The sequence below is a fragment of the Neofelis nebulosa genome, chromosome 10 (genome assembly GCF_028018385.1).
Source record: "Neofelis nebulosa isolate mNeoNeb1 chromosome 10, mNeoNeb1.pri, whole genome shotgun sequence".
NCBI lineage: Eukaryota > Metazoa > Chordata > Mammalia > Carnivora > Felidae > Neofelis > Neofelis nebulosa.
Window position 1 is genome coordinate 107,559,229 of NC_080791.1, and position 18,622 is coordinate 107,577,850.

The 18,622-nt window shown below is 62.8% G+C and overlaps 1 protein-coding gene across 3 annotated transcripts; it reads left to right on the top strand.

The window, feature by feature from the left end:
• Positions 1 to 1,308: 1,308 nt before the first annotated feature.
• PLCB3 (phospholipase C beta 3) lies at positions 1,309 to 18,341 on the top strand. 3 transcript variants are annotated; one of them, XM_058689442.1, is made up of 32 exons: positions 1,309 to 1,563; positions 4,064 to 4,141; positions 4,406 to 4,474; positions 4,556 to 4,696; positions 4,940 to 5,019; positions 5,101 to 5,154; positions 5,244 to 5,319; positions 5,435 to 5,535; positions 6,054 to 6,220; positions 6,306 to 6,452; positions 7,386 to 7,626; positions 7,803 to 7,887; positions 7,966 to 8,152; positions 8,938 to 9,143; positions 10,054 to 10,150; positions 10,245 to 10,329; positions 10,602 to 10,726; positions 11,011 to 11,165; positions 11,246 to 11,407; positions 12,047 to 12,146; positions 12,235 to 12,339; positions 12,561 to 12,652; positions 13,914 to 14,058; positions 14,149 to 14,184; positions 14,285 to 14,477; positions 14,785 to 14,992; positions 15,089 to 15,165; positions 15,285 to 15,374; positions 15,459 to 15,516; positions 15,895 to 15,981; positions 16,070 to 16,289; positions 17,366 to 18,341. In XM_058689442.1, the coding sequence occupies exons 1-31, from the start codon at positions 1,465 to 1,467 to the stop codon at positions 16,271 to 16,273; spliced, it is 3,750 nt and encodes a 1,249-aa protein (XP_058545425.1). In that variant the 5' UTR covers positions 1,309 to 1,464; the 3' UTR covers positions 16,274 to 16,289; positions 17,366 to 18,341. The 3 variants fall into 3 exon arrangements, with proteins under 3 accessions (XP_058545425.1, XP_058545424.1, XP_058545426.1); XM_058689441.1 differs by lacking the exon at positions 17,366 to 18,341 and having other exon boundaries at positions 1,310 to 1,563; positions 16,070 to 16,669; XM_058689443.1 differs by lacking the exon at positions 17,366 to 18,341 and having other exon boundaries at positions 1,310 to 1,563; positions 14,851 to 14,992; positions 16,070 to 16,669.
• The last annotated feature ends 281 nt before the right edge of the window (positions 18,342 to 18,622 follow it).

The following is an 18,622-nucleotide window of genomic DNA, read 5'->3' on the forward strand; positions in this document are numbered from 1 at the left end:
GAGTGGAAGCAGGCTGAGCCAGCCTTCAAGTCAGAGGGCTCAAATCCTCCTACAAAGCTGTGTGACCTTGGGCAAGTCTCTTCCCCTCTCTGGGCCTCAAATGGAGATAATAATCACACCCCACAGGGCCTCTACCAAAGGCAGGGAGATTCGTTAGGTTAGAGTTGGTGTCCAACAAGGTGGGGATTTGGGGAATGGCCGGTGCCAGGCAGGGCTCCCCTTGGAGGCCTGAGAGCCTGGGGCGAAGGGGCCTGCAGGGCCCGCTCCTCCTTGACTGCCCCCTCCTCCCCTAGAACCAGCTCCAGTCTCTTTCTGGGTTTCTAGGTGACTTGGCTGGCCCCTCTGGATGAGTTCTACTTTAAACCTACTGCTGCTACTGCCTCTGTATTGGGGGGGCTCCCACAGGGGCCCCCAGGCAGGAGCCCCCCCAGCCAAGCCCTGCGGGAGGGGCTGCAGCCCCCACCTATCCTGGTGCCCATGCGCCTTCCCCCCTCCCATCTCTGGAGCGCAGATTTCAGGGCACCTGCTGTAGGCCAGGCACTGCGGAGCCCCTCCTCAACCCCCCTTGTTCGTGGACACCCACGAGGCTTCTGAACCCTTTGGGCAAGCGACCAGTTGTCTCCTTCACAGTGTTCCGTAGGAAGTCCAACGGGCTCCAGGTTCCGTCATGAGGGTCTGCAGAACGAGGGGGCTATTCTAGGGCTCACTCTGGAAGGCCGGGATGCTTAGGTCCTTAAAGGAGGCGGCAGGCGCCCGGCCTCCCCGGGCTAGGGACGGGGGAGGGGCGCCAGCCAGCAGGAGGCCCATTAGCTGGCTAAGTGCTCCCAGGGAGGGGGAGACCAAGCTGCAGCAGGGGTGGGGAGGGGGGGGGTGAGGCGAAGTGAGGGCAGAGGGGGTGGGGTGGGAGTGGCTTTTCCTGCATTCAGCTAAGTGCTGCTGGAGTGTGGTGGGGGCAAGGCGCCCCAGGCCCAAGTCTGGGCCTCCAGTAGTACCCTCGTCCCCGCCCCTCCGAAACCTTAGCGGGCTGAACCCTCTCGGTCTTCAGTACCGCCCTCTACACCCAGTCTCTCTGGCTGTACCCCTAACAATCGCCGCGGCGCCAAGCGCTCTCCTCCAACCCCAAGCAAGTCCAGAAGAGCACCCCCGGCGAAGTGCCGGGGTCCAGGTATGTCCCCGCCCCATCCCCCCTGGCTGCAGTCGCCGCCCCGACCGCCAGGGGGAGCCGCGGACGCGGGGCGGGCGGGCCCGACGCGACAGGGAGGGGCGGGGCCAAAGCGGCCCCGCCCCCGCCCCGCCCCACCCGGGCCCCGCCGATTCTCTGGTCTGTCCGGGACAGACTGGCGGGCGGGCGGGCGCTGACGCCGCGGGGCCGGAGCGGGCCGTGCGGGAGCGCGCGGACGGAGCAGCGGCGCCGTCGGTCCCCGTCGGGGCTCCGTGGGTCCCCGACTCGTCCCCGGCCGGGCCATGGCGGGCGCCAGGCCCGGCGTCCACGCGCTGCAGCTGGAGCCGCCCACCGTGGTAGAGACCCTGCGGCGCGGGAGTAAGTTCATCAAATGGGACGAGGTAAGCGCGGGGGCCCCCTGTTCCACCCAGATCCTGGGACTCCCTCGCTGAAACTCAGTCAGATGCCGGGGACCCCCACCCGAGCCTGGGCTGGCCACGGTGACCCCCCCCCCCCCCAAGCCAGTCTCGCTTGTGCTCCGGAAACTTGAGTCCCCAGTCGTGCCCGTAATGAAGACTTTGGCCCCCAACCCCACCCCCAATCCCTTCAGCTGTGGAAAATTTGGATTTCCACTCCTTGGTCCGGAGACCTTGAACCCCAATGAATCCCGGACCCCCCCCTTTTCACTCGCTCTTTCCACCCCTCCCTCCCGGTCTAATTCTGGTTCCCCCAACCCCGGCCTGGTCCCCAGATCATTGCCCAGCACTAGACTCTGGCTGGAGGACCCTGGCCCCCAATCTGGCTCAGCGCACCCCCATTCTTCCTAGTACCCTAGCCTGAACATTGTTCTCCATTCATCACTTTTTCACCCTATTCTTGCTGCACCCTTTTGCCCTGCTTCAGGAGCCCATCCCAGCTCAAGGCTCAGGAGAGAGCACCGAGTCACCCGCTAGTGGAGTCTTTGCCCCCCCCCCCAAGTTCCTCCACTCCTGGGGAACTTTGCTCTCCACTTCTTAGCATCAGGGACTTTGAAACCCAATAAATCCTGGCCCCCTTTCTACCGCCCCTGCCCCTGGTGCTTCCTAGATGCCCCGGCCCCCACCTGCAGCTCCCCGCCCCTTCCTGCGCCCCACCCTCGTTTTTACACCGCCCCCTCCTCTGCCCCCTGGGCCCCTCCTTCCCCAGGGCCTCCACCCCGCCTGTCTGAGCCTCCCCGCTGCTCCTTCCCAGTCAGGCCAGAGGCCTGGAAGACTCTGAGCTCCTTTCCGGCTGGGTGGGGCGGGTAGGCGTGGGAGCTGGGGGGAGGGGCTGGGGGCGTGGCCTGAGGCAGCAGGTGTGCCTTAGAGGGGTGCCTGGGAACTCCAGGGACCAGAGGAGACCCCTCCCCCCAGTCTCGCGCAAGGGAAAAGTTTCTCCTTTTCCTTCCAGTGTGATAAACCCAAATAAGGAAGTGGGAACTGGGAGAGGGCCCTGGGGGTGGGGTGGGGGTTGCTGACTGGGACTTGGGGCTGAAGAGCAGGGGGCCTGGGCTGTTTTTGAAGGCCAGACACCAGGGAAGGGGCAGGGGAAGGCCCTGGGGTCGGTACCCACAGAACTCCCCTCTCCTCACACTACTGGGGGACCTGAGCCCCAGGGCAGGGTTGGGAACCCCAGAGAGGGGCTGAGGATGGGCGTCACCACAGTGAGGCGGGGAGGTCCCCACATCCCTAAAGTTCCAAGGCCTCCTGCCCTTTGTAAGAAAAGAGATGGGCGGGGCTGGTTGCAGATCCATTCTCTAGGAAAGGAAACTGAGTCTGGAAAGTAGAGACTAACTCCAGTCCCCATAATGGGGTGGCAGCTAAGGCCACGAGCTGAGAGCCTAGCAGGAGTCCTGCTTCCTTGCTGCCCAGGCCATGGGACTCTGGAGCCATACTGCCTGCGAGCAGGTCCTAGCACCTCCTTTTGACCTTAAGCCAGCACCTAGCCTCCCTGTGCCTCGGAATCCTCATCTGTTAAATGGGAAGTAGGATAGCACGGACTTCATAAGGTTGTTAGGAGGACTGAGTGAGCTCATAGAGGGCCACTTGGTCTGGATGACCCTCCCCCCAGCTCTGGCGGCTCGTCCTAAGTCGCACAAGGGTGGCCCTGGGAGTGTGCCAGGGACCAGATCCTCCTCAGAAAATGGAGCTGGCATACCCTTCCTTGTCCTTCTGCCAGCCGCAGGGCTGTTTGAGGGAAGGGAAAGACAGAATTCACCGTCTAGTCCCAAGGGCAGGGTGAGTCCCCTTCTGGGGGGACTCAGTCTGTGTTCTGTAAGGTTGGGGATAGCCACAAGACTGTGAGACTCCAGTTGGGTGCAGGGTGGGGGGGGATGTCATGGGCTTTGAGGCAGATGTAAGGGCTGACTGGTTGTCATGAGGCCCCGGGGGACACAAAAGCTGTGGAAGTCAGACTTCCAAACCCTCTGCTTTCATTCCGTAAATATTCTGCAGGGGGCTCCAGGGACCTCCGACCACTAGGGAGCTGTCAGACCCTCTGAGGAAATTGAGCCCAGGGTTGGGGTCTGGGGAGGGGGGGTCAGATTTCATGGGTAGAGAAGGAAGGAGAGGATATCCTAGCAGAGGAGCAACAGTGGAAAAGCTGGAGGAGGGGAAAGGGAGTCAGTGGTCCCTGTGACTGAGTCTTAGAGTAGGATACAGGTGAGGGCGGGAGGGGCATTGGGACCCCAAATGTCACGCCGGGGACAATCGCGTGAGCTTTATCTAAGAACCGTAGGGAACCACAAAGGACCTGTGGGCTGGATGAGGCTTCGTTTTCACTCAGTGGCAGGAGCACTGGGGTGGATGGCCGGGGGGAGTCCAGGGATCAAGCCTCGGCCACAGCCCTCACTCACTGACCCCTGCCTTCCCGTCCCGTCCCCAGGAGGCTTCCAGTCGGAACCTGGTGACCCTGCGTGTGGACCCCAGTGGCTTCTTCCTGTACTGGACAGGACCCAACATGGTGAGGGTGGGCACTGGTACAACTTGCTCAGGTCTAGGACCCCTGGCCCCGACCCTTGAATCCCTCCTACCCACCCAGGAGGGTGGGGCCCAGCTGCTGGCTGACCTCTCCCACGGCTCCCTGAACAGGAAGTGCTAAGGGCGGGGGCTGAGGCTGGGGCTACAGCAGGGGGTAGCCACTCCCTGGCCCAGGGGACAGATCTTGGGGGCCCCTGGCTCCCGCCCCATAGCCTCTCAGACCTACTCTGGCATCTGGTTTCCCCAGGAGGTGGACACCCTGGACATCAGTTCCATCAGGGACACGCGGACGGGACGTTATGCCCGCCTGCCCAAGGTGAGTGATGGGGTCCCGGACCGAGGGTGGGAGCGAGGCCTTGGGGGGACCCCTCTTTACCCTTGGCTTTCAACTACTCAGGACCCCAAGATCCGAGAGGTGCTGGGCTTTGGAGGCCCTGACACCCGGCTGGAGGAGAAGTTGATGACAGTGGTGGCCGGGCCAGACCCGGTGAATACAACATTCCTGAACTTCATGGCCGTGCAGGATGACACAGCCAAGGTGGGCTGGGGCCAAAGGGTCGGCCCTGGGGAGCCTCACTGCTGAGTCAGCCATCACTTAGTGAGCATCCATTGTGTCCTAGGCTGTCCTCTACCCCTATTTCTAATCAGCCTCTGACAAGGCAGTATCTAAGCACTTAACTATGGACGTACCTGGTTCTGGGTGTGGGCTGGGGCTGGGCCAACCCCTCTGTTCCCCGTTCACTCACCCCCCCCCCCCCCCCCCTGTCTCCTGACCCCTCAGGTCTGGACCGAGGAGCTGTTCAAGCTGGCTATGAACATCCTGGCTCAGAACGCCTCCCGGAACACCTTTCTGAGAAAAGCGTGAGTCCCGGGCCTGCCTGGGGGGTGTCGGGGGTTCAGGTGGCCACGCCCAAGGCGTGACCCTTCTGCCTGCCTCCCCAGATACACCAAGCTGAAGCTTCAGGTGAACCAGGATGGACGGATCCCAGTGAAGAAGTGAGTACCCCTTGCCTCAGCACCTTCTCTCCTGCCCCCACCTTAGTGACCTTTGCCCCCACTGACCCTGACCCCTCTCACCTGCTCAGCATCCTGAAGATGTTCTCAGCAGATAAGAAGCGCGTCGAGACTGCGCTGGAATCCTGTGGCCTCAATTTCAACCGGGTGAGGAGGCCGGGACAGGAGCAACGGAGGGTGTCACGGAGGGTGTCACGGAGGGTGTCTGGTCTCTTGGGGCTCGCTGCCTCTTGGGTTCTCACCCCACGCTTCTGGTCCCCAGAGTGAGTCCATCCGGCCCGACGAGTTTTCCTTGGAAATCTTCGAGCGGTTTCTGAATAAGCTGTGTCTGCGGCCAGACATTGACAAGATCCTGCTGGAGATGTGAGCAGGGCTGGGCCCACCTCTCAGCCCCCAGAGCGCTGTGTCTGGCCTCTGCCGGCATTCCTTCTTTCCGGCACAGCCAGGGGAAGCGGCACGGCCGGGGGTCCCCCGCGCGCCAGGGCTGGGGCCGAGGCTGTGCCGTGAACTGCTCTGTGCTGATCCTTGGCTGGGGTTACTTTCATCAGCCTGTGCCCGAGGCTGGGGATTGAGGGGCTTCGATGTGCTGTGGGACTTTGCCTGAGCTCACACAGCGAGTGAAGACTGGGGCTGAAGGTGGGAAGCAGGCATAGCAGGCCAAACACTCTGTGGCCTCCAAAGCCCTCGCTAATGTCAATGCCGGCACCTGGTGGTTAGGAGGGTGGATGGGAAAACTGAGGCCCAGGGGGCACAGCCGTTTGCCCAAGTCCCAATCAGCAGGTCCTAGAGCCAGGCCCAGAACTTTCCTCTTCTCCCGGGGCGAGGGCCTGGAGCAGGGGCTGGGGAGGCTCTAGCCTGACTCAGCTTCCTACCCCCTTTAGAGGCGCCAAGGGCAAGCCATACCTGACGCTGGAGCAGCTCATGGACTTCATCAACCAGAAGCAACGGGACCCGAGGCTCAACGAAGTGCTGTACCCACCCCTGCGGCCCTCCCAGGCCCGGCTGCTCATTGAGAAGTATGAGCCCAACCAGCAGTTCCTGGAACGAGGTGAGCCGGAGGGGAGCCAGTCGGAGTTGGGGGCTGGCAGCAGGAGGCACCCCAACTGACCCGGCTGAGCCCACCCATCCCCCAGACCAGATGTCCATGGAGGGCTTCAGCCGCTACCTGGGGGGAGAGGAGAATGGAATCCTGCCCTTGGAGGCCCTGGATCTGAGCGCAGACATGACCCAGCCGCTAAGCTCCTACTTCATCAACTCCTCACACAACACCTATCTCACAGGTGAGTGAGCCACCCTCGGGCAGCTGGAGCGGTGGCATCCATGACCTCTGCCCTCTGCCCCTCACATCACCTCCCTCGTTTGGGGGTGACCCGTCCTAGGGATGCAGGCAGGGAACAGGCAGCCTACCCCAGGGCAGCGGGGCTTCCCTGCATGGGCACATTTCCCAGATGGCCCAGAAGCCTTTGCTGGGGGAGGGCTGGCCTGCGAAGGGACACTGAGGCTGGGCGCAGGTCACCGTGTGGTGGGCTTCGGCAGGAAGGAGGCCGGAGGCGGGATGGCTGCTGGGGCAGGTAGAGGTGAGAGGGAGTGAGAGAAGGAGGCAGGGCTAGACCAGGGCACCGGAGGCATTTGGATTTATCCTAAGTGGGCGGGAAGGGCTTTTCGGAGGGTGTTATTCAGGGGAGGCGATGAGGCCCAATAAAGGGAGCAGATGCTCTGCAGAGATTGCATGGGAGGCAGCGAGGGGCCTCCCCGGGCAGGAGGTGATGGAGGCTATTTCAGGGCGGCGGCAGGCAGTGAAAGGAGGAAAGGGAAATGAAGGGCCGTGGGGGTGTCGGGGACAACTCTCCACTTGAGGCCAGTAGATAGGAGGGGGATGTTTATCTGAGAGAGGATGAGCCCCGGCGAAGGAACCCGCCATCAGCCAGCTCTGCTCGATGCTGACTCTGCCCGGTTTGGATGGATGCCAGGGGCTGGGTGGCAGGACGTGGGCCCCGCCCTGGGGGATTTTAGGAGAGATGATGCTGGTTCCACAGTGAATTAAGGAGTGATGGAGGGCTGGCCAGACAGCGTGCCAGGGCCGGGCCGGGCCGGGCCGCCGCGGGGGCCTCTGCGTCTCCAGCATGGCTGGTGGAGGAGCCGTGGCGGGCCTGGGGAGGAGGGTGAGGACCCCGGCTGGCCGGGCGGCTGTGGTGATGGAGCCTGGCCACCAGCGGGGCAGCTGGCTGGGACGTCGTCGGTGGAGATGTACCGGCAGGCACTGCTCTGGGGCTGCCGCTGCGTGGAGCTGGACGTGTGGAAAGGGCGGCCCCCGGAGGAGGAGCCCTTTATCACCCACGGCTTCACCATGACCACCGAGGTGCCGCTGCGAGACGTGCTCGAGGCCATTGCGGAAACCGCCTTCAAGACCTCGCCCTACCCTGTCATCCTCTCCTTCGAGAACCACGTGGACTCGTGAGTGGGCCCCTGACCCGGGGACCCCCCGATCGGCCCAAGACAGCCATCCCACCAGGGCACTCTTTGTTCCTGTGACCCTCTGACCCCGAGGGCCTTTGGTCTCCCCTGGGGACTGAAGTCAGCTTCACCCCACCCCGTCCAGGATCTTCTGACCTTTGACCTTGGCCCCACAGGGCAAAGCAGCAGGCCAAGATGGCCGAGTACTGTCGTTCGATTTTCGGGGACGCGCTGCTCATCGACCCACTGGACAAGTACCCGGTATGAGGGCTTGGCACTGGGGCAGGGCGTGGGGGGTGAGGGCGCCCCTGCAGGCCCTGACTTGTCTGTGCCCGCCAGCTGGCCCCAGGCGTCCCCCTGCCCAGCCCCCAGGACCTGATGGGCCGCATCCTGGTGAAGAACAAGAAGCGACACCAGCCCAGCACTGGTGTCCCCAACAGCTCCATTCGCAAGCGGCCGCTGGAGCAGAGCAACTCGGCCCTGAGCGAGAGCTCTGCCGCCACCGAGCCCTCCTCACCTCAGCTCGGTATGGCCCCTGCCCGGCCTTCACCCCCGATCCTGACCCTGAACTCTTAACCTCACTGAGTTCCACCTCCCCAGTGACGCTCCTGCGGCTCCCGGCCTGACCTCCCTCCCCGCGGGGTCTCTTACTGCCACGCAGCTGACGATGGGACCTCTGACCCCTGTCCCCGGGCACTGACTTCACTGAACTATAGCCCAGCTGGATGTGGTTCCATCCGATTTCTGACCCCTCAACCTCAGTTTCCCACCTCGCAGAGCCCTCCTGTTAACCAGATTATGACCCTGAATTCTGACCTCTGGCCTCTGACCTCCATGAACTACCTCCTCATGGTTCGGGTGTGGCCCTCAGACCTCCAACCCCTCTTCTGTGACCCCCACTGAGTCTGTCTACCCCTTGGTTATGATTTTAGCTAACCCTTGACCTCTCACTTTATCGAAGTCCCCTGGGCATGTGACCCCGACCGCTCACCTCACTGAGCCACCTCGTTGGGTATGGCTCTGATTGACGCCTGACTTGGGAATCCCACTGTGTCATCCTTTACCCCCACTGCCAAGGCACCTGTATCTCAGTTCCTGGCTTCTCACCCTTCTGAGCCACGCTACCTACCTCTCTGATGGATAGGACTCTGGACCCTGACCTTTGACCCGTGACCCCTATGCACTATTGGCTTCTGCTCCTACCCCCAGCCACGCTGCCCTGAGATCACCCCCTGAGTCGCCTCCACACACAGCCCCTCGTGGCTCCTGAGTGTCTATGTTTGAGGACCCCTGTGGCCCTGTTTTCTGCAGGGTCCCCCAGCTCTGACAGCTGCCTGGGCCTGAGCAATGGGGAAGAGCTGGGCCTTGAGAAGCCCAGCCTGGAGCCTCGGAAGTCTCTGGGCGAGGAGGGGCTACAGCGGGGCCCTGATGCTCTTGGATCTGCCGACCGTGAGGATGAGGAGGAAGACGAGGAAGAGGAGGAACAGGCAGATCCCAAAAAGCCGACCTCAGATGAGGTCAGTCCCGTGGGCGGGAAGAGGCAGACGCAGTGTGTTCTAATTCCCCAAGCGTTTGCTGAACACCTACTGTGTGCCAGACACAGCACTGTGTACTGGGTCTGACCATGATCAGATGTTATTCCTGTTCTCTTGGAGTTCCCAGGGTGTGTGGGGGGATGGGGGGAGGAGGGGGTCATAGGTACATAGGCACGGAAGCAAGTGTGAAGTTATGCTCATGACTGGGCCGGGGGAGGGTGAGTTAGGGGGCAGAACAGGGGGGAAGAAGGAGAGACTGACCTGGGCGGGGAGGTTAGGCGATTAGACCTGAGGAAGAGGAACATCACGTACGTACGCGTGTGTACAAAGGCCCTGTGGCAGGACTGGAGAGTGCAGGAAGGGGCAGTGTAAGACAAGGGAGTGTTGAGTTGAGGAGCGGCGGTGACAGGAAAGGTGGATCCTGAGGTCAGATTTGGGAGGGGACCAGACTGGGGAAGGGTGTGTGCGGGTGTGTGCAGGCGTGGCCAAGCTCAGCATTGAGGGTGTCAAGTTCAAGGCTCTTGGTGGGTCACCCGAGAGGAGCCGGCAAGATGGTAATTGGAAATAATGGCTCGTCTGCACGTGAATAACCGAGTCCCTGGGGTTGGGTGACGGAGTGCCAGCTTCCAAGGATCAGGGAGGCAGGAGGCAGAGGAGGAAGGTGGGGCCCAGGGCACGTCGCCAAGGCTCCAGAGAGAAGCCTGTGGGGCAGATGGGACCAGGACTGACGGTCCACGGAGCGGCTGGGGCCCTTGCTGAGAGCCACTGGGCAGTGCAATTGCAGAGGCGGGCAGAGGGTCAGGACCTCCCTCCTGGCAGGGGGCAGATGAGGCAACTTCCAGCTGATGGCTGGGGGGCATGGCCCTGCCGACCCTGTCTTTGGCGGCCACAGGGCACTGCCAGCAGTGAAGTCAATGCCACTGAGGAGATGTCAACACTCGTCAACTACATCGAGCCTGTCAAGTTCAAGTCCTTTGAGGCTGCTCGAAGTGAGTGGGGTGGGAGATGGTGGGAGTAGGAGCCAGCCCAGCCTCTCCAGACCTGACCCCCTCCCCCGCCCGCCGCCCCCCCCCCCTCCCCCAGAGAGGAACAAATGCTTCGAGATGTCATCCTTCGTGGAAACCAAGGCCATGGAGCAACTGACCAAGAGCCCCATGGAGTTTGTGGAGTATCCTTCCGCATTGCCGGGGCTGGCAGACCAGGGTGGGGGTGCTCACAGGCGGGCTCGGATGTTCTGATCCCACTTATGCCACCTGCGCAGGGTCCCCACCCTCGAGCACCTTGGCCTGGGCTTGGGGCTAGCCTGGGAGGCTGCGTGGGGGCTAGGCCGGGAGGCAGGGGGGCCGGAGGGGCAGAGGCCGGGAAGGGGGTTCACAGGAGCGCAGGGTGGGCCTGGGGCGGGGCCCGGTAAAGAGCATGGCCCCTGACTGCCCACCTCAGATACAATAAACAACAGCTCAGCCGCATCTACCCCAAGGGCACCCGCGTGGACTCCTCCAACTACATGCCCCAGCTCTTCTGGAACGTGGGCTGCCAGCTTGTGGCCCTCAACTTTCAGACCCTGGGTGAGCACCAGCCTGCCTCGACCCCCCGGCTTCCAACCTCGCCGGTTTCTGCTCTGCGACCCTGCTGACCTTGTCCGAAAGGACTTCTGACTGCCTGATCCCAGATCTCCAGACCAAACCAAGACCTTGGCTCACCTCAACTCCTGACCTTGGCTGACCTTTCCCCCTGATCTCACTTGATCTGACCCTCCCGGTCCCTGGTCCTCCCTCTGCATTGAACTGTCCTTCCCGACTCCTGACCCCAGGGGGCTGGCTGACCCTTGCCGTCCCCACGTCACCCCCAGATGTGGCGATGCAGCTCAACGCGGGTGTGTTTGAGTACAACGGGCGCAGCGGCTACCTGCTCAAGCCCGAGTTCATGCGGCGGCCGGACAAGTCCTTCGACCCCTTCACCGAAGTCATCGTGGACGGCATCGTGGCCAATGCCTTGCGGGTCAAGGTGGGGCCAGGGGAGGGCCCTGGCAGGGTGTCCTGGGGGTGGGACTCTTCGCAGCCACCTCACCCTCCTGGCCCCCTCAGGTGATCTCGGGGCAGTTCCTGTCCGACAGGAAGGTGGGCATCTACGTGGAGGTGGACATGTTTGGCCTCCCCGTTGACACACGGCGCAAGTACCGCACTCGGACGTCTCAGGGGAACTCGTTCAATCCTGTGTGGGATGAGGAACCCTTTGACTTCCCCAAGGTGAGCCCAGGGCCTGCACCTGCCCTGCCGGGCCCTCGGGGCAGCAGGAAGCAGGTGCATGGGTTGGTGGTCAGGAGTCGGAAGGCGGGTGCGCCTGTCACCTCTAGGCCCCGCGTGTGACAGGGTCAGGCCTGGGCTCCTTGCCCTCTGCAGCCTTTGAGAAGAGCACGGGAAGGTGAGACAGCAGGAGGGCCTGCAGCGCCCCCCATGAGGAGCGGGGGCAGCCCACCCCCTCGCTCAGGCAGGAAGGACCTGTCTGAGATCACAGCCGCAGGCTCACGCCAGCCCTGCCCCGCCTCCCGGATGGACTGGACCTCGGTGCGCCGCTGGGGTGGGTGTGGCTCCGTCCCGGACTCAAGGCTCACTGTACGGTTTCTAACCTGGCAGTGACCGGGACCGTCCCATGAGAGCGGTGCCTGGAGGGGTCTGCCTGTTCTCTCTGCTACTTGCCATCTGTTTGGCCAGGCCACGGAGGCCGCCACTGGTTCAGTGGCGACGGTGACCGATGGTCAGTAATTGGGTCAGCTCGTCTGAGGGTCCACTCGGAGCGCTGGCCTTGGTGGCTGTGGTCAGCTGTGGCTCTGTGGACGCGGGGGCCGTGGGTCAGCTCCCTGGTTCAGCACCGGTCTGGGCCCTCAGGTGGTGCTCCCCACGCTGGCTTCGCTGCGCATCGCGGCCTTTGAGGAAGGCGGCAAGTTTGTGGGGCATCGGATTCTGCCCGTCTCTGCCATCCGTTCAGGTGAGGCCAGCTGGGCTCTGGGAAGCACAGGGGCGGTGTGTGCGGGTACCCAGTGGGGCCCAGCCACCTTGCCGTCCCCCCCTCCCAGGGTACCACTACATTTGCCTGCGGAATGAGGCCAACCAGCCGCTCTGCCTGCCAGCCCTGCTTATATACACCGAAGCCTCCGACTATATTCCTGATGACCACCAGGGTGAGCAGGGGCGGGGGGTGGGGGGCTGGCCAGGCAGGGTGGGGGACAGGCGTGCCGGCAGGGTCTGGCAGTGGCTGAGCCAGGTGGCCCCAGCTGAGGGTGGTGAACAGCCCTGAGGGCGGGTTTGGGTTCCGTGGTCCTTCCGTGAAACCAGAGCGGTGGGGAAGGTGTGGCCCCGGGGGTTCTGTCTCTGAGACCCTTGCCCTCTGCTCCCCACCCAGACTATGCAGAGGCCCTGATCAACCCCATCAAGCATGTCAGCCTGATGGACCAGAGGGCCAAGCAGTTGGCTGCCCTCATTGGGGAGAGCGAGGTGAGCCAGGGCAGGTCAGGGGCGAGCGGGAGACAGCAGGCTCCGGGTGACTTGGACCCTTGGGGCTGCTGGGGGTGTGGGTGGGGTGGGGCGGTGAGGGCTGATCTCTGGACCCCGTCTTCTCCACGCTCCCCTGCCCGCACTGCCCTATCCCAGTACCAGCTGGTGGTCTGGCTCCTCTCCCCGAGTGGAGCTGTTCACTGCCTTACTTGTCGACGCCAGCCCGGTGGCATTCACCCACACCCTCTGCCTGCGGGGCCGGTTCCCCTTTTGGCTCCTCTCGTCCAGACTAGACAACAGAGCCAAGGGTATGCTGAGCGTCAGATCTGTGCCTGGCACGGTGTGAGCTCTTTTCACCAACTCGACTCCTAGAATCCTCTCCCCTGCCCCCTGTCACCTGAGTCGGGTCCTGCCACCCCAGTGTAGAGGTGGGGACACCGAGGCTCTCCAACCGGGCCTCCAACGCCGGCCATTCTGCCATGCCGCCTGGTGTGGGGCCTCTGGCCTTTCAGACTCAGTAGGCTCAGCTGCCTCGGGTGACTGTCCACGTCGGAAGGAGGTGGAAACTACCCCTTTTGCGTGCGGGAGGCTTTCAGGACAGACCTGGGCTGGAATCTCTCCAGCTGAAGGGCAGGGTTCGGCTGCCTCACCAAAGCGGTTGGAAGCCACAGAAGCTTTTAAACCCTGGGGTCCTGGGGGCCAGGAGATGGGCAGTGGCTTCTGTGGGGAGGGGTCAGGAGCAGAGGCTTGCCCGCACAGCGAGAGCCGGTCCCCTGGGGCCTGTGGCAGGCAGAGAAATGAGGCTGCCTGGAGCTGTCAGCGGGAGAGGCTGGTGCCCACTCTGCGGTCACTTCCTTCATTGATTTAATCAGGAGCTAAGCAACGAGGAAGATGAGCAGCTGTGGGTGAGGGTGGAGGGGGACTGGGAAAGGGGGAGGAAGCTTGGGGTGGGGCCAAGGTTTTCCTGAACAATCTGGGAGTTCCTGAGCACATGCACGGGGGCCCGGCATCCTAGGGACGCGACCTCACGTTATCTGCCCCACACCCTGCGTGGAACAGGGGTTCTAGAAATGCTTACCTTATTACCTCTTACTTCTCTTGTGGGTGTTCGACAGCCCCATATTCTAGATGGGGAGTCCAGGCCAGACGGGCCGAGGGAAGCGGACCAGGGGCATCGGGGAGCCCCGGGAGGTGGCGAAGGACAGAAGAGCCTGGAGAGAACGGCATTTCTGGAAAGAGCATTCTGCTTTCTCCCCCTCAGGCTCAGGTTGGCCCAGAAACCTGCCAGGAGACTCCATCTCAGCAGCCGGTGACCCCGAACCCCACACCCAGCACACTGGACATCTCCCCGCGCCGGCCCCCGGGCCCCGCCACGTCCCCTACCAGCCCCTCCCTCAGCAGCCCAGGTAAGGGGCAGCCTGGGCCCAGGGTGGGCTGAGGGGGCAGCTCCGCTCTGCCGTCCGCCAGCCTCTCACGGCCCTGCCTCCGCTCTCCAGGGCAGCGCGACGACCTCATCGCCAGCCTCCTCTCAGGTGCGGGGCAGGGGCTGTTCTGGAGGGGGTGAGGCGCCCCTGCGGGGTTGGCCTGCCCCGGCCCGGCCCCGCCCACCTTTGCCCCCCCTGTCGCTCGCAGAGGTGGCCCCGGCCCCGCTGGACGAGCTCCGAGGCCACAAGGCTCTGGTGAAACTCCGGAGCCGGCAAGAGCGAGAGCTTCGGGAGCTGCGCAAGAAGCATCAGCGGAAGGCGGTTGCCCTCACTCGCCGATTGCTCGACGGCTTGGCCCAGGCCCGGGCTGAGCGCAGGTGCCGGCAGCGGCCGGGTGTCCTGTGAGTGTCCAGACCACGTGCACGCGAGTGTGTGCCGTGCGCGGTGACGGGAACGTGCGGGGGTGTGCGCGCGTGGGGTTCTTCACGACGTGAGCTCCTTGACGCCCAGGGAGGAGGGTCCGGTGCCAGGGAGATAGAGTCTTCCCACGTTGGGTCCCGCCCTCCCTGCCGGGGAACTAGATCGCTCTAGAAGCCCCCCCCGCCCCCCCCACCCCCCCCACGAGGAGCACGTATTTCCAGCAACCGGTGCCCACACAGGCTCCCGTCATTCGGATGGAACTGATGGGCCTCGTTGTCGGCATAACAGACACCGCCCTCCCAGCCCGAGTCCCTGTGACAACCTGAGTGTCACCCAGAGGGGTTCTTCCTGCAGAGGCGGGGAGGACGAGAAGGCGGAGGAGGAAGAGGTGAAGCGGTATCGAGAGTTCCAGAAGAGACAGGTGCAGAGTCTGCTGGAGCTGCGGGAGGCCCAGGCGGATACAGAGGCCGAGCGGAGGCTGGAGCATCTGCGACAGGTGAGGTGGGCGTGGGGCAGCCAGCGGGGTGGGGGCCCGTCTCTCGGGCAGACCCGGCCTCAGCCTGTGTCACCTGGTGGCCGCCCGTGTCCGCAGGCTCAGCAGCGGCTCAGGGAGATCGTCCTGGATGCTCACGCGACCCAGTTCAAGCGGCTGAAGGAGACGAACGAGAGGTGAAGGCCAAGGATCCTGTGTGGGTGGGGCAGGGGGCTCCCTGGTGTTGTTAGGAGGAGGGGAGAGCCCCCCAGACCTGCCCTCCACCCTTCCTCCTCCCCGCCACCGGCTCGTCCAGGGAGAAGAAGGAGCTGCAGAAGATTCTGGACAGGAAGCGCCACAACAGTATCTCAGAAGCCAAGACAAGGGAGAAACATAAGAAGGAGGCGTAAGGGCACCGGGGCCAGGGGGGCTGGGGGCTGGGAGCCTGGGGGGGCTGGGCACCGAGCCCACTCTGTCTTGCCCCCTGCAGGGAACTGACAGAGATTAACCGTCGGCACATCACCGAGTCCGTCAACTCCATCCGTCGGGTGAGTGAGGCTCGGGTCCCGCCGCAGCCCCCTCCTGTTCCTTCCTTCATTAGAAACCCATCTCAGTGCCTGGCCTATTGCTATATTATCCTAGAGGGACTTCTAGAACCTTTCCCCTCTGGGCCCCACAGCCCTCTCTTGCCCCCTGACATCCTATCTGGAGCCAACTGCCTGTAGCAGCGTCCCATGGCTTTGGAGTCTCTGTCTGGAATGTTTGCTGGGTCACGTCAGAATCCTGGCCCCGCAGCTCTGGGGGGCTTGCGCCTGCCTGACTTGTTCCGTAGCCAGAGCCCTAGGGCCCTGACCCCTCCCATAGGGACCCGTGGCTGAGCCTCCCCCCTGCCAACTGCCCCCCCCCCCCCCCCCCCCCCACCGCAGCTGGAGGAGGCCCAGAAGCAGCGGCACGAACGCCTTGTGGCCGGGCAGCAGCAGGTGCTAAAGCAGCTGGCCGAAGAAGAGCCCAAGGTGAGGCCTTGGATGAGGCGGGCGGGAGGCAGGCAGGGCGCTGGGCGGCCCGGCCTCGCCTGTGATACTCCCCCTTCTCCCCCCACAGCTGCTGGCCCAACTGGCCCAGGAGCGTCAGGAACAGCGGGCAAGGCTGCCCCAGGAGGCCTGCCGGAGCCTGCTGGGCGAGACGCCGGAGGGGCTGGGGGACGGGCATCTGGTGGCCTGTGCCAGCAATGGTCACGCGCCTGGGAGCGGCGGGCACCTGTCTGGCGCCGACTCAGAGAGCCAAGAGGAGAATACGAAGCTCTGAACTGGCTAGGCGAGAGGTGGCCACAGGATGGGTGCTGGGAGGGCAGGAAGCTAAGACACTAAGGCTCTTTTTTTTTGTTTGTGTTTTTGTTTTTTAACTTTTTATCTTTAGAAATTTTATTTTTTTAAACCGGGGCAAGCAACCCCACACTAACCCCCTTACTTCACCCTCCTGGGGCCCCATTAGTCCCCAGCCCCTCCTTCCTGCCTTCAGTCCTAAGGAAGGTGCTGGGTCACTGTGGGCCGGGAGGTTTTTGCTCTCCCTTGGTGCCCACACCCCAGAGTGGGGGTTGTCTCCCTCACTTCCCCCGGGAACACTGGCGGAGACTTTGAGCTCTGGGAAGTAGGGTCACCTTCTTGCTCTCTTCTTTGGGAATTTTTTTTTTTTTTTTTTTTTTTTATATGAATAAAAGTGGATTTCAGGGACCCTGTGTGCAGTGTGGTCTGGGGTGGGGCAGTTCTGGAGAGGGCCCTGGGCCCTGGGTCTGGCTCTACGGGCTTCAGTTTCCTCATCTATAAAAAGGGTTTGTGGGGTTGAGGTCAGGCCCTCGGTGAAGGGTTGCTGGGTTTTAACCTTGAGACCTCCTTGCTGGGGGCCTGCAGATCTCCCCGATGACCTGACATTAGAGGTCCTGTGGCCTCCCCCCACACTTTCCCGCCTTTATGTCCTCTGTCTCGGGCCTATCACTTCCCCCCGCCGACCTCTCATTACTTTTCTCCCTCCTGGGCCCTTCTTGTCCTCCCTTCACAAAGGCTTAGGCCTCTGCTTCAGGAAGCCTTCCCTGCCCCCCCTTCCTGTTGCCTGATATGACCCAAGCACCCAGCATCTTCCGACGAGGCGGTTCTGGGCCCCTCGCAGGCGGTTGACTCTAACTGGGGATGGACCTTGTCAGCTCAGAACCTGCCCGACATCAGGGGACCGGACCTGGGCTCTCGATGATACGCTAGGTGGGGAATGGGTGGACCTAGTAGTGACCCTTCTCCCAAGGGACTCTTGGGAGAAGGAAAGCTGACCGTCACAGATGCATACAGGGACTGGGAGCCCCAGCATCCCCCTCATCCCTGTGAGGGAGATGTTATGCCTGTTTTACAGATGAGGAAACTGAGGCCCAGAGCAGAAGTCCCGTGTGCCAGGCCACAGCTAAGTCAAGATGTCCTGACCTGGAGGCAGGGCGGGCCTGGACCTTCTATGGCAGACTGTCTTCCGGCCAGGTTGGAGGACCTGCTCCATGCTGCTCTCTCCTGCCTCTGGACAGCGTGGAGTGGCAGAGACCCCGCAGCGAGGGTGCGGCTAGGTTCTGCTGCAGGGTCAGGCTGGCACTTCTTCAAGGCCTCTCCCGGCTTCCTGGCTTCCTGGGCCGACTGCCTCCCTCCTCCAGAGGAAGGCAGCCTCTTATCTGGGCTTATCTCCTGCCAATTGAGTGTTTTCTTTCTTTGTTTTTGCTGCAGCCTCAGGCAAACAGGGTGGGGAGGCCAGAGAGAAAAGGCTGCCAGAGCAAGGCCCTTCCCAGGGCTGGGGGCCTCTCCCCTTTGCCCTGCTCCCTCAGGGTTAATACCGTTATTGTCCAGGCCTTCCCGGCTTCTGGGGTCAGGCCTTGTCCTGTCCCCAGACTGGCCTACCGTATTCCATGACCAAGTCCTATCTTCCCGATTTGGCTCACCACTACCTTACAGAAGAAACACTCCATGTTAGTCCCCGGATCCTCAAAGGCCAGGCTAAACTCCAAACTCCTGGGTATGACATTCCAGACCTCCAGAATCCTGGCCTCTGCTGCTCCCCCATATCCTTTCATGGGTCCACTCTTTTCTCTGCTGGGAATGACAGCTTCCTTCCCCATCTCTCTTTTTAAGTAAGTCCCATCTCTAACTCACCTCTGCCCTGGCCCTCACCCCGGTACCAGTCCCTGTTAGCAGCACTCAGCTGGCGGTAACTCCACTCTGAGAGGCTGGCTCACCTCTGCCAGGAAGCTTCTGACGGCGGGGCGGTTGTGGCCTAATTCATCTTTGTATACTCATTACAAAGCGCTGGCTGGTCTATAGGGGGCGCCAATAAATCTTTCTGGAATTGAGCTCGGAGCCCTGCTCCCAGGTCCTGGTGAAGCTTTGCGGTTCCCTAGTGATCAGTCCATTCACAGCTCTGGGACCAGCCTTCTTCCATCGTCCCCTCCCCCGCTTTGTGCGTCCGGCCAGTTCCCTGAACAGAGCTGGCCCCAGGCCGACCACACAGTAGCTGTTTGAAAGGACTGGCCCAAATAGGAACAACTGACCCTCCCCGGGGGACGGCGACACGGTTTGCAGGGTGCGGAATTCCGGCGGCCGGCCGGCTTGCAGTTCCCAATGACCATATTAG

Coding starts and splice junctions, on each gene's coding strand:
- PLCB3 (XM_058689442.1), top strand. CDS start 1,465: ATGGCGGGCGCCAGGCCCGGCGTCCACGCGCTGCAGCTGGAGCCGCCC. Junction 4,142..4,405: donor ACTGGACAGGACCCAACATG/GTGAGGGTGGGC, acceptor TGGTTTCCCCAG/GAGGTGGACACCCTGGACAT. Junction 14,478..14,784: donor CGGCAGCGGCCGGGTGTCCT/GTGAGTGTCCAG, acceptor TCGGCATAACAG/ACACCGCCCTCCCAGCCCGA.